Here is a 14,145-nt window from a genome sequence, read left to right as displayed (position 1 = left end):
ACTCAGGATAAGGTTTCCACCAGGATCAGTGTGCTTACTCAAGCTGGCCCCTGGTGCCCTCTGCCGGACGCGCGGAGGCTGTGCCAGACTCGCCCTGACAAATCGGATTCTCTGGCTCCCAAGTGCTCTCCCGTTCTGTAGCTGGGGTGAGGAGGGGGTGGGGGTGGGGGTGGGGTGTTGCCCCGCTGCCCTGAGAATCTTTACAGCCACAGCAGTATCTGCGTGCTCCCAGCGGAAGGTGGGGACCCAGGACTTATCTTTGCTCCCTCTTCCGTGCCATTTTTCCTGAACTAGAGGTGCTAGTGTGTGTAGCCAGAGTGGGATTTTCCACTTGAAAAGCAACACAGAAGTTATACTGGGAAAAAGCTAGTAATGACCACCCATTATTGCCAACCGCGTTTGCCTCAGCCTGTTGCTCTCTGACTCCTGATCTACGTTTGAGGGAATGGAGCAGAGTCAAGAGTGGCTGAGGTCTTCTCAATGCGGAATTAATTAAGGAGTCAGTCTGGGAGCATCGGGATGTCCTGTCTCCCCCCAGCTTTCCTAGAAGATCCCAACCTTTCCAAAGAGTCAAAGCGCCTCCAGGCCTGCGCCCATACCCAATATCAGTACCCCTCTACGGAGGTGCCCACCCCCCTGCCCTCCCAGCAGCATGGAATCCTCACCTGGGCGGGGGTGGGGGGCCGGGCGGGGGAGCCAGTGCCGAGCTCAGGCTGCACAGTAGCGACGGTGGCCGTGGGCGTGAAGATGAGCTGAGGGGACAAAGGAACAGTGCCGCCTAGGCTCCTAGCTACCTGCACCAGGTTACCTGGCTGGGCCTGGAATCACAGGAAACGAGGCGCCTTTTACCTGCCCAATGTGGGCTCAGCCACAGGACAGGACAGTTCAGCCAAGGAGCAGATATGGGGAAAGAGGGAGGCAAGAGAGGGAAAGAGTCCAGGGGGACCACCTGAAAGTCTCAAGAGGCTTGTAGCGTCCTGATCCAGGCTGGGTAGTGAAGGGGATGGCAGAGGAGAGCCCATCTGGGGATGCACGTTGGGTTTACTTCAGAAGCCTCTGGGAGGAGCTCATCCTAGAGGGGCCAACATTCCCAGGACACCCTGAAGTCACTCTCTCCATAGCACCCCGGGAGCAGGGACCTTGGGTTCAGACAGATGCCCTAGGACCTCTTTCCAGGTCTAACTGACTCCTGACTCCAGGTCTGGGCCAGAATAGGACCCCCCTGCCCAAGGGATCAAATTAGATGTATTCTCTCCTCGGTTTTTAGTCAAATTAAATTCGGGTGGGGAGTGCGGAAACAACGGTGGTAGAGGAAGCAGGGTGCCTAGAGCCGTGCTCCTGCCTGCATCTCCTTCGGTGGGCGCGGGCTACATGATGGTCTCGGCATGACGCTTCCAACCCCGCGAGCCTCGTTTGGTTCCCCCGTGGATGTGCTGATATCTCACAGGCTGCTTTCCCCAAACTCTGAGGTGCACCTATGTCTACTCCTCTGTGTGTGTATGCCCTGCATTGGGGAGGGAGGCAGACAGGCTGAAGGACTCCAGCTGGGTGGCTGAGTAGAGCAAGGGAATGAGTAAACTGAAGACAAAGGCAAGTTTGGGCAGGGTCACATTGCGGCCATCCTGTTCCCTAGAGAAGTGCAAGTCTATTCCATACTGTGTGTCCCAGGGGCTATTCCCTGGGAATGGAACACCACAGTGAACTCAGAGTCAAGAAGGGAAGTGCTGGAGCAAGACCAGAAAAACTCCAAGTGTCAAGTTCTGGCCACAGAAGCAAAGGGAGGGTAGGACTGTATTTTCTTCAGGATAGCGTGTCAAGGAGCCGGACAGAGAAATTTTCAGGATGGGAGACATGAGGTCAGACTCAGTGATCCGAGCCTGACAGACAGCTAGATGTTATTGCCTCCTGGAAATTCTTCTAAATCTTAGGGACCCAGACCTTAGGACCTTCGCATCCCTTAGGGGCAGGTGTAGAGGAGAGATTCTAGGTATGCAGGTCCGGTGCTGATCCCATCCTGAGCACATTTGGCACATTCAAATAAGCTGAATTAACAGGTGAGAGTGACCCTGATTTGGATGGGGGCCCAGTTCGGAGAGCAGTGGAGGCAGCAGCATGTCATGAAGTGGAATGCCACCTTCACCACCTGGGCTGGAATTCTCATTTGGCCCTGGAGCTAGTGGTGGCCAGTCCCTGTAAGGACTGCCACAGGGGGTTAAGACCCCATTTCTATAGAGTACTTACATGGACGTCTGTGTGTTTGCTTAAGTATCCGCGTATACTGACCATCTGGGCACGGACCCCTGCATTTTCTACCCTAATTAATTTGGGGGAGTGGCTTCTGATAAGAAGAGGACAGTTAGGGAGGGAAAGGAGGCATCATCGGCAAGCTTCTCCATTTCAGCCGGGCACCCACCCTGTCCTTGAGTCATTGAGCCTGGACCCAAGCTCCCATTTGCCCTCTTGTTTATTCCACCCCTTACCTCTTGCCACCTGTCCCTTGGTGCTCCTTCCCCCCACTTCTCTAATCCCTACCGTCTCTAACCTCCCCGGCCCCGACTTGTCTGCCGCTGTCCTCCTCCTAGCCCACCTGTGCCATGGCCCAGGCTGGGTACTCACCATCTGTGCCCTTAGGTACATCTGTGCTTGGCTTGCAGTCAGGGCCGGAGAAGACGTGTTGCCCAAGAGCACAGCCTGCTGGGCGATGCCCGAGGCTGTCGCTGAGTTGACGCTCTGCGCCCGGTTGATGAGCTGAGCTGCTGCTGGGGAGGCTGCCAGATTGATCTGAAGAGAGAGACGTGTGCAGTAGGAAGCAGGAGGTTCTGTTGGTTAACTCTGTGCCCCCCCATCCCTTTCTTTCTCTCCCCCTCCTCTGTTCCTTGGTGGATTCGGCCTTCTTTAGGACCATCTCTGGTACTTGGGCCTTGGAGCGCCCCCCAGCACTGCCCCACCTCTGGCCTACGTGGGGAGCTGCAGGGAGGGTCCAATGGGGGAGAGAACTGAACTCTAAACACAGAGCCTGGACTTGGCATGAAGGACAACAGGGAGTTACTAAAGTAAGGGTTAGAAAGAGGCATATGCTTTTTTTTTTCCCCTGGCCAGAGTGATAGATTCCAGCCATGATTGTATGTGGCTAAGGATTAACCACCTGGGTCTGGGAGCCCGCGAGCATCTGGAGCAAGGAGGAAGGAACTGGTCCCAGCGCTGTGGGCCCTGCCTGATGCTTCCCCATCTACTCACCGAGGATGACTGGGCTGGCGCCTGCGCAGACACATTGCTGCCTGATGTGCTCCCTTGTCTGTTGGCCACCAGGCTTGCCTAGAAAAGAACAGTTCTTGTCACGAGGGTCCCAGATCTCCCCCAGTCATTCCCCAAGCTCTCAAAGGAAGTGCTATAGGACGGTGGTTAGGAGTCCAACACCTACAGTCAAACCCTCATTCTGCCTCATCTGTGTGGCCTCAAGCACCTGCTTCAGTTTCCTCTTTATAAAGTGGGGATAATAACAGAACCTACCTGTAGCATCTCGGAAAGGATGGAACAAGGCGAAGCATTTACATGCAAGAGCTCAAATCGTTAGCTATGATGATTACCTATCTTTCCGGGTCTCTGTAGCCCCCCCGCTCCACCCTGCCGTGCGAACTGGGGCCAGGTGCAGAGCCTCCCACAGACGCTTTCCTCGCCTGGCAAAGGACCGTGAGCAGCGCGCCTGCGCACGGGGGTTCTGTGAGGGTGCGGTCAGAGAAGGCCCGGGGCACGCACACAGGGCCTGCCCCTCCCCCCCCCACTGCTGCCACGACGCCCCCCCGGCCCTCCCCCTCACCTGCTGCACGGCCGCCAGGCTCTGGAGCTGGGCGCTGCTGAGGTGCTGCTGCTGGAGCGCGGCCGTCTGCAGCATGAGGTGCTGCTGCTGGGCCGCATACATCTGCTGCAGGTACTGGGCCGCCGTGCTGGGCGGCCTGTGCAGCGCCTGCTGGATCACCTAGGCGGGGGGCAGGGGGAAGGCTGCGCTGTGACCCGGCTCGCGGGGGGGGGGGGGCGGGGGGCGCCCCTTCTGCCGCAACGCCTTGCCAGCCCCATCTCCCCCTAACTGCTCAGAGCACCCCAGGTCGGCGAGCAGCCTGGCAACGGGTCACCACGCCCTAGGGAGCGGGAAGACCGCGGGCTTTCACACCGCATACTCCCCTGCCCTCGTCTGCCCGCACATCTTCGGCTCGAGTTCTCCTCTGCTCCTCCCCAATTCCATCTGCTTCTGCGGCCGCGGCCCGCTTGGGGAAAATCATCGTGGGACACCGCTGCTCTGACCGGCTCTGGGCGGCGGGAAGGCTCGGGGAGATAGCAGACAGCAGGGAGAAAGCCTCCAGTGATGCTGTGTCCCGTGCCAGCCTTGTTCACCACCACCCCCACCCCCCTGGCCATTCCCCGTCCTCAGATTCGGGGGGCCGGAACACTGGACAGTGATGGCAGGGAACCGAAGCCCAATAAGGCAGAGAGCAGGAAAGGGGTGGGAGAGAGAGGCAGGTCCCAAGGGGGGGTCTATTCCAGCCTTAGCAGCACAGCCAGCGGTGGAAACTTACCCAAGGGCAGCCCCCTCCCGGCTGGGGCTGCTTCCCAGGTCTGCCCCCAGCTGCTGGAGAATCCTAGCAGTCCCTTAGAAGAAGGTCCCGTTGGCCTTGCAGAGCAGGCCAGTGCCACAGGGATGATGCATTTCTCTTGTACTCTTTCCCTCCCCCTCTCCATCAGTCCCTCTTTCTGGCCACCATCACCTCGCCTTACTGCTCCTCCTTTTTCTGGGTGGGACTGGCTGAGCCACTGTCTCTAGGAAGCGACAAAGGCTGCCTTTGATCCCCCCCAACCTGCTCTTCACTCCCGGTGTCCCAAAGCCTCCCCTCGCCCCCAGGAACAAAGAAAAGTGAATGCCTTTCACCCAGCCCTGAGATCTTCTGTCCTCTTCTCAGCCCCACGGAGAATTCTCTTCCCTTCTCCTTGCCTGGTCACCCTCCTGCCATTTCTTGCCGCCTGATGATCCCTGCGGGCCCTGGCCAGTCTTTGGCCCACTTGCTACCCTTAGACCTGCTGCAACCCTGGCCATGGGGCTTCTCCCAACCCTGGGTCCTGCTCCCAACCCTGGGTCCTGCCCCCAACAAGCAAGCATCCAATCTGGCTCTCTCTGGCTTAGCCTGACTTCTAGGGCTGGTGGCTCTAGAACAAAACCATCTGTGAGCTCAGATTTGGAGTTCTGTGAAAACAGGCTAATATCACAGATTCTTCATGGGCTCTGGGGTCTCCTGATTCTCCCACCCCATCCCAACTCTTCAGATCCCACTCCCCTTTAGTGTTCTCTCTCCTCAGAGGGTCCTGGTTTACAAGTGCAGTTCTGTTTATTGCTTGCTCTCTCCCAGAACTCTTTCCTCTTATTCCCTTTACCTAGGCCTCTCTCTTTCCCTTACATTCCTGAGTACCTCCCTGCAGTCCAGACAGCAGCAGCAGAGATACCATGGCTCTTCCTCACTAGGGGGCTGGTGTCAACGAGTGCAGACGGCCGGAACCCTGAACGACCCTGCTTGGGTGTGCAACGCGACCCTGGGGGATTCCATCTGCCAGCGCAGAAAAGCCCAAATCCCTTGTGTAGAGACTTGTGATGAGGGATGGGAGGACGGCACATCCTAACATGGGCTGCTAGAAGCTGTGCTCAAACCCTCATGTTCCGAGGGGCTGGGAAGAGGCTACGTGTGAGGGGTGGCAAGGATGGGTGCAGGAAACATGGTTTTTACTCCATGGGAGGCAGAAGTAACCCGGAGAGGGAAGACTCCAGGGTATCTGATGGTGTCTTCAGACTCTCTCGCTGTCTGCCATGACCCGTCTTCTACTCCCTAATCTGGGCCAGGCGCCAGAGCAGGATGAGGTCATTTGTCTGGTACATCTGTGCTGGATTAGCACAGCTCCTTGGGGTGAACACTTCTCAGTGGCAGTCTCTGTCTTATCTGGGGACCTCACACAGACACAGGGTTGCGGGGAGCATGAGGTTCAGCTTTTTTTGTCTTTACCTGAATGACCTGGATGAGTTACTACCTTCTCTGAGCCTCAGTCTTCTCGGTTATGGAATTATACCTGTAATAGCCATTTCCAGCTGGAGGAGAAGATAAATCCGCAGTGATTTTTGTACCATGTAGGGCACAAAGCGGATGGCGAGACATGGGCACGGCTGTGTGGGGAACCGTGTGTCATCACCCGGAAGGCCTCAGGGATGACACTTAGCAGACCGCTGCTTTAGGGAGATTGCTTTGGGGCTCCTTTTTGGTCCTCTGTCTAAGAAACTTAGTTTTATTACAGGGCAATGGTTCTTCAGATAGTGGGTCTAGGTCATGGCTGAGCAGCTCCCTATTGTTTTTTCTGCTTGTTATTTTTACTTGTTCCCCAGCCCCCTAGCCCCTTCACACTTTCACATGCCTGTCCTCCCAAACAGCACTCTGGGATCTGAATCACTGGGTGAGATAGGAATTTTCTAGATCTGCGAAGTACCCCCACTCTCCCCGAACCCCCTTGATCGGACCCGTCTAGCATCACTTCTCCTCTAACTGTGCCTAAGTATATATCCACAAACACACTCCCCGATGCCCACTCTAGATTCCACAGCCCGGCTGCTCCACCAGCCCATGCCGACGCGTCCTCCCGGCTAGCCCCGACGCGGTCCAGGAGTACGGCCTCAGAGCAGCCAGAATCTTACCTGCACGGTCTGCCGGTCAGGGATGCCGCTGTACACGGAGATCTGGGGCCCCGAGGGCCGGCCACTCCCACCGCTGCTGCTGCTGTAGCAGGCACTGCCCGCGCTGCTGGACGTCTGGGGGACTGGCAGCTCGTTCTCCATGGCCTGCGCGGTATGGCACAGTCAGGGCGCTCCGACGGCAGAAGGGCAGGCGCGTGCTGGGTGCGAAAAGGCGGAAGTGAAATGTCACACTGACGCCTCCCAGAGAACCCACACATACGCATCAGCTTCCCATCAGCCTGGGGTGGGACCGCTTCTCAGCTGAGGCCTGAGGCGTACCTGCCACCGGAAGGACAAGGCCAGGTGTAGCTCACAATCAGATCCGCCTGATGTTAAAGTCTATGACCTGGGGGCGCCTGGGTGGCTCACAGTCGGTGAAGCGTCTGCCTTCGGCTCAGGTCATGATCCCGGGGTCCCGCATCTGGCTCCCTGCTCAGTGGGGAGTCTGCTTCTCCCTCTGCCTCTGCCCCCGCCCCCGCTCATGCTCTCGCTCTCTCAAATAAATAAATAAATAAGTGATCTTTAAAAAAAAAAAAAAAGTCTATGACCTGGCACTCCTCCTTCTGCTGAAGCTGCTAAAACCAGCCAAGGAGGCAGATTTCCTCCAGTGGCCTTCCTGCCAGTGATCTTAGGGGTCATCTCTCCCCCGCTGTCTATGCTTTCACCTTTGGGATGGAGAAACTGGGCATCAGAGAACTTATTATGTGTCTGTATGTATAAAGCCAATTAATGAAAGAGATGGGATTCCAAGTCTGGAGAGAACAGAACGAGAGAAAGAGACAAATGAGGCAGTAAGATGAGCTGGAGTGTTTATTTGGTTGTGTTGTTCCAGGCCCAAAGAGCGGCCAGTGTGTCTGGAGTCTGTTTTCTCGATGAAGTAGTTAGTGAGTGCCCTCTGATCTGATGCTGAGCAGGGCGCTGCATCACGCAGTGTGGTTAAAACTGCAGGTCTTGGGATCCGAAAGACTTGGGCTTGAGTCCTGTCTCTGCCGCTTACTAGCTGGGAAATCTTGGCAAGTCACACTTCTCCAGCCTTCTGTCTTGATCTGTCAGATGTGAGATTACACGAATTGGTGAGAGAAGCAAGTCAAAAAATGATACAAAGTGCTTAGTAGAGCGTCAGGCAAATACGGAGTGCTCCCGAGCACTGGCTGTCGTTGTGGTTATTAAAACTGTCTCCAGTCCGGTTCCAATAGATCAATCCTCTTCCAAGGTGGAACTGGCCCAGCCTCCTGGAACCTTCTATCCCAGTCACTAAAGGGTGCTGGGAATTCCCTCAGGGACCATCCTATGAGCTGGATTCAGAACTGGAAATCACATATACCCTTGAGACATGCTGGGGAATGAAGGGGCTGGAAGGGAAGGAAGGGTGGTGGGAAAGGCAGACCCAGGTCCGAGGTCAAGTTCCTCTCTTTCTTCTTTCATGCTATTCCTGAAATTCTCATTTCTCTATATGAGCTTTTCCTTCTACCTATTCTTTCCTATACCTAGAAACGACACTTGTCGTCCCATCATAAACACTGAATTCTCTGCTTGCAGATTAGGCTAATTTAAGAAATGAAAAAAATAATATGATTTTTCATACTGATGAGAGCATTGGTTAGTACCCAAAACTAAAATAGTCATTAATGTCCTATTGTCTTCTTCCCAACGCTGCTCAGTGTGGAGGTGGTCAACATTCCTCAGGCTGCCTTCTTCTGACCGGGTGGGTTTCACCGTGAGCCGAACAAAGTGGGGGTAAAGGCTAACGGACAGGAACGTGTGGGTCCTGGGTCCTTGAGCCAGTGATTTTCCCTAATGTTTGAACGTCTGCTTTCATTGCCACAGGGCAAGGCTCTTGTCATGAGTCCCTTTTGTCCAGAGCTGCACTCAGGGCTGGGCCTCATTATGGCCATCACCGTCAAAGATTCTTACGATGATAACAACGATGCAGGAATCAATGAAACCCCAGAGTCGACAAATATTTCCCGTGCTCTGCTCAGTTGTAAGCTATCTTATCTTATGTTCTAGGGAGGGACAGTTAGGCTGGATAGGAAGGAGTACAGGCCTAATTGCGATCTTGTAGAAACCAACAAACTTGTTGTAGAGACGAGGCTCAGCTGAAATGTCAAGGATCACCACCAACCAATCAGAGTTATGTTCAAACACGGAATATCCCATAGAATCCCAAAGTCTTCTTTTCGTGAAATACATTTCCCAAAACGCTGACCAGGATTGGGTTCCGTTCTTGCTTTTATTCTGCCCTAGGACAGTTCACTGGAAGTACTTACAAACGTAAAACGTAAAACGGGGAAACAGCTGCAGTCTCAGCAAATTGAAGACAGAAGGAATAATCCACACGTCCTAAATGGTAGAGCCTCAGCTCTATTTTATTTTCCCTTTGCAGCAGCTTGGGCAGATCTCGTGCACAGTGTATACTCCGTCCTTGTTGAGAAATAAAACAGGGCAAAATCCTAACGAGAGCATGGCACTCCTGTATTGAAAAACCGCACAGGCAAGGACAGCAACCGCCCCTCATGCTGGGGCAGGAGACTTAGCAACATGGGGACAGACACAGTGCGTTTCCTGAACTCTCTTACCTGCCTGTCGCCTTCCTCCTGCTGCTAAGCATATCTTTCCCTTCTCTCTTCATTCTTGCATTCTTGGCTTCTGCCCCGCCCCCCACCTTTTCTGTCTCATTAATTTTTGCCCCCAACCCCCGGTTTTCGGGTTTCCCTGTTCTTGGTTCCTGTCCCCTGTCCCTATCCTCCGTCCTACCTGTGCTTCCTTGCCCTGGCCCCATCTTCCTCCATGGGGAGGATCACACTTACCTCGATTGGTGCTTTGGCTCTGGACTCTTTCTCTCTCTGACTCTCTGGAACACGTGCATGCATCTCCCCCTCCCCATCCTCTCTCTCTTACCCAGGTCCCATTGATCCTGAGTGGTTGCTCCAGTTTACTGTAATGAGCTCTCTCTCCCCATTCCTGACCTCTGCTCTCTCCCCACACTGGGTCCTAGCCCTGCTGGCCTGCCCTGCCCATGATGGCCCTTGCTCTGCAGCTGGCTCACTCTGTGTCTGTCTCCCTTGCCTCCCACGCTCTAGCTCTCTCTTCTTTCTTGTGCCTGAGGATCTCTCTCCCCCGGTCCTGAGCCAGCATATCCTCTCGCCTTCATTCAAGTTCATGGTCTAGATAGTGCATGCGCCCTCTCCCTCCCTCTCTGGGCCAGCACTCCCTGTTCTAGCTCAAGGTTTTGATAGCTACAGCAGTCTCTCAAGTGTACGCTTCCTCTTTGGCTCTCTCTCACTCACTCATACAAAGCAGAGGAGGGAAGGACAGACTGCCTAGGAGATTAGGGAACACTTAAAAGGAGAAGTAACATTTGAGCTGCCTGAACCCACACTTTCTCGCTTTCACTGCATAAAGCTGCCCTGTCCCACCTTCCACTCCTTGTCAGTCATTTCTAGAACCTTTCACAATCAACAAGTTCCTGGCTCCCCCCAGATATGAACATCTATTGAGCATCGACCACATGCAGGGTATTCTTGCTAAGTATTGGGAATAGATGAGGTAAAAGACATGAATCCTCATTTTAAGGTTTTCACTTCTGTGGGCATATCCAAAATGGTGAAACCTAAAGTCTTCTGCCCCAGAAAAGAATGCACAGAGACACACAAAAATGTACTTGTAATTATAGAGGTTAATGAATCCTTTGAAGCCTGTCCATTAACTCTGGACTAAGAAGCTCTGCTTCTTAGCTAGGTAGAAATCAGGCAGGAAGTACAAATTTGAAGATAAAAATATTATTCGCTACCATATGCCAAGTTCCAGATGAGTGACTGAGACAACATTTGCTAGTGTTGAGAAAAGTGAGGCATAAGGAATGTGTGCAGTGTGGTAGATGGATAGTGGAGGAGGGCTACTCCAGGCTTTATGAAGCCCGGATTTATGCTGCTGCTGCATAAACAGTCAATGCTCCAAGGTGAACAGTGCCCAACCTCTCCCTCTGGCATTCTCCAGTGGCTCAATTTTCCTAGGAGAGGCAATGCATTAAAGGAGAAAGAGCACGGGATTAGAAGGTGGGTAATCCTAGCTGTGGGAATACCTGTGCAGTGTTGCCATTGTACAGCCTTGGGCAAGGCAGGCTCTCTGAGTCTTGGTTCCCTAATCCACAACACTGGGTAGTAATAATACCTGCTGAGGGGGTGGTGGTGGTGGTGGTGTGTGTGTGTGTGTGTGAGGATTCATCTCTGAGTCTCATTCCACTTTTCTAATCGTATACAGGCATGCCTCCAGAGATATGGCGGGTTTGGTTCCAGACCACCACAATGAAACAAATATCACAATAAAGTGTGGTGGATGAATTTTTGGGTTTCCCAGTGCACATAAAAGTTATGTTTACACGATACTGGAGTCTATGAGGTATGTAACAGCTGTATGTCTAAAAACATGATGTATATACCTTACTTAAAAAATGCTTTATTGCTAAAACTGCTGACCATCATCTGAGCTTTCAATGAGTTGTAATGTTTTTGCTGGAGGAGGGTCTTGCCTTGATGCTGATGGTTGCTGACTGATCAGGATGGTGGCTGCTGAGGGTTAGGGTGGCTGCAGCAGTTTCTTAAGATAAGACAACAGCGAAATTTGCTGCATCGATTGGCTCTTCCTTTCGCAAACCATTTCCCTGTAGCATGTGATGCTGTTTGATAGCATTTTACCCACCATAGAACTTCTTTCAAAATTGGAGGCAATCCTCTCAAACCCTGTTGCTGCTTTATCAACTCAGTTTATGTCTTACCCTAAATTCTTTGTTGTCATGTCAACCTTCTCCATAGCATCTTCACCTGGAGTAGATTCCATTTCAAGAAACCACTTTCTTTGCTCATCCACAAGGAGCAATTCTTCATCTGTTAAAGTTTTATCATGAGATTGCAGCCATTCAAATATAATAATGAAAAAGTTTGAAATATTGAATTATATTATATATTCATATATATATATATAAATAAATATAAGAATTACCAAAATGTGACACAGAGACACAAAGTGAGCAAATGCTGTTGGAAAAATGGCACCAATAGACTTGCTTGACACACGGTTGTCACAGACTTTGATTTGTAAAAAACACAGTATCTGTGAAGCATAACAAAAGAGGCTGTATTCCATGATGTGAGTCTACTGCTCTGGTCTGGTGGCTCTGCTTTCCTTCACCACATACGACATGCTCATAATTTCTTCTGCTCTTTAATTCTGATGAAGTCCAATTTATTTATTTTTTCTTTGGTTGCTGCCATATCGAAGAAACCATTGCCTAGTCCGAAGTTATGGAGATTTATACCTAAATTTTCTTCAAAGAGTTTTATAGTTATAATTCTTACATTTTAAATTTTTAAATTTATTTTATTTTATTTATTTACTTTTAAAGATTTTATTTATTTATTTGTCAGAGAGAGAGAGAGAGTGCGAGCAAGCACAAGCAGGGGGAGTGGCAGGCAGAGGGAGAAGCAGGCTCCCTGCCGAACAGGGAGCCTGATGCAGGACTCGATCCCAGGACCCTGGGATCATGACATGAGCCAAAGGCAGATGCTTAACTGACTGAACCACCCAGGTGTCCCTTAAATTTATTTTAGTAATCTCTACACCCAATGTGGGGCTCGAACTCACAACCCCGAGATCAGGAGTCACATGCTCTTCTGACTGAGCCAGCCAGGCACCCGTGGAGTTCTTACATTTAGGACTTAGATCCATTACGAGTTAATTTTTGTATATGGTGTGAGGTAAGGGGACAACATTATTTCATTTCATTTTCATTTTTTAAATTGTGGTAAAAAATACATAAAATAAAATTTGCCACTCACAGTGTTGTGAAACCATTACCACTATCTACTGCCGGAACTTTTTACCAACCCAAACAAAAACTCTATAATCCTTTAGCAGGAACTCTTCTCCTCTTCCCCCTGCTCAGCTCCTGGCAACCTCTAATCTACTTCCTGTCTCTATGAATTTGTCTAGATATCTCATGTAAATGGAATCAGACAATATTTGTCCTTTGTGTCTGGCTTTTTCATTTAGCACAATGTTTTCAAGGTTCATCCATGTTGTAGCATGTATCTTTTCTTGGCTGAATTCTATTATATGTATATACCACATTTTGTTTATCTATTCATCTGTTGATGAACACTTGGGTTGTTTCTCCATTTAATGATTGTGAATAATGCTGCTGTGAACATTGGTGTACAAATATCTGCTTGAGTCCCTGCTTTCAATTCTTTTGAGTATTACCTAGGAGTGGAATTGCTGGATTGTATGGTAATTCTATGTTTAGCTTGTTGAGGAACCACCAAACTGTTTTTCCCAACTTCATTCTTTTGCATGTGGATATTCCTGTTGTCCCTGAACCATTTGTTGAATTACTTCTGTTCTTGGGCCAACACAATTCCCCCACCAAGCTTCTCAGTATGGCATATCAGCCCTCCACGAATTGACCCTTCCTACCTCCCTGGCCTCATTTCCCACTATTTTTCCATACTATACTCTCACTCAGCATATTCCAAACAACCTGAAGTTTTGGATGCCTTGCTATTCCTTACTTCTACTATTTACTGATGTGGTTTTCCCTGAAATGTTTCCCTTCCATTTTTCACCTAACCGACTTGATCTTCAAAACAGCTTCAGTCTCTCCTGTGAAACATGCACTCAGCGCAACCTCCTCTAACACTTCTCTTGCTTCCTTCAAACTAGGTTCTAACATCTTCTGCTAAGCCATCCAGTTGGATGGCTTTCCCCACAACACTTTGTGTGCTTACCTCTTTCCTAGCACTTGTAATGTAGTATTACAAGATAGTGGTTTACTTATGTGTCTGTCTTTCCCACTGGATTCTGAACTCCTGGAGAATAGGGTAATATATTTTCCCATATATACCTGGTGCTTCATTCCATAAATGTTTGTTGAACAGAACTGTTTGAAAGGCACCACACTTGGTCCTGCTTCTCATCTGAAAGCCAGCTTTCTTTCTACCTCACTTGAAGAATTCTCCCAAACTACTTTAAAATATACACTACTGATTATTTTTGTACCTTCCATCAACAGTGTCTATACTACTAATGATGATTATTTATTGAGCACCTACTACATGTCAGCACTATAATAGATGCTTTACATATACTTATGACCTCCCTTATGACGTAGGATTTATTATCCCAGTTTTGTCAATGAGGAACTTATCTATGTAACTCATCTAAGGTCATCAGTGAAGTAGGATTCAAAACTGGGTCTGACTCCAAAGCCAGAGCTCTTCCCACTATACCCTCTGAGGCTTCACCCATAATCTCACCTTCAGCCATTATTCAGTGACATTGGGCAAAGCCTATGTCAGAGCATACTGGATTTTCAGAAGTGGAAAGGA

General features: G+C 50.7%; 1 protein-coding gene across 4 annotated transcripts in view; it reads right to left on the bottom strand.

The window, feature by feature from the left end:
- The window catches only part of PHC2 (polyhomeotic homolog 2), a 110,682-nt gene that overhangs the window by 45,428 nt on the left and 51,109 nt on the right, over positions 1–14,145 (bottom strand). For 3 of the 4 annotated variants that reach the window (XM_032388409.1, XM_032388427.1, XM_032388418.1), the window contains exons 2-6: positions 6,722–6,918; positions 3,818–3,976; positions 3,238–3,315; positions 2,617–2,781; positions 666–752 (exon numbers count right to left, since the gene is read on the bottom strand). In XM_032388409.1, the coding sequence (XP_032244300.1) occupies positions 666–752; positions 2,617–2,781; positions 3,238–3,315; positions 3,818–3,976; positions 6,722–6,862 (630 nt within the window). In that variant the 5' untranslated portion in view covers positions 6,863–6,918. The remainder of the gene's footprint in view (positions 1–665; positions 753–2,616; positions 2,782–3,237; positions 3,316–3,817; positions 3,977–6,721; positions 6,919–14,145) is intronic. The other variant, XM_032388435.1, reaches the window with a different exon arrangement.

The sequence above is a fragment of the Phoca vitulina genome, unplaced genomic scaffold (assembly GCF_004348235.1).
Source record: "Phoca vitulina isolate PV1807 unplaced genomic scaffold, GSC_HSeal_1.0 scaffold2, whole genome shotgun sequence".
NCBI classification, from domain to species: Eukaryota; Metazoa; Chordata; class Mammalia; order Carnivora; family Phocidae; genus Phoca; species Phoca vitulina.
Note: the sequence above shows the minus strand (reverse complement) of the source record. Positions and strands in the feature narration are given on the sequence as shown.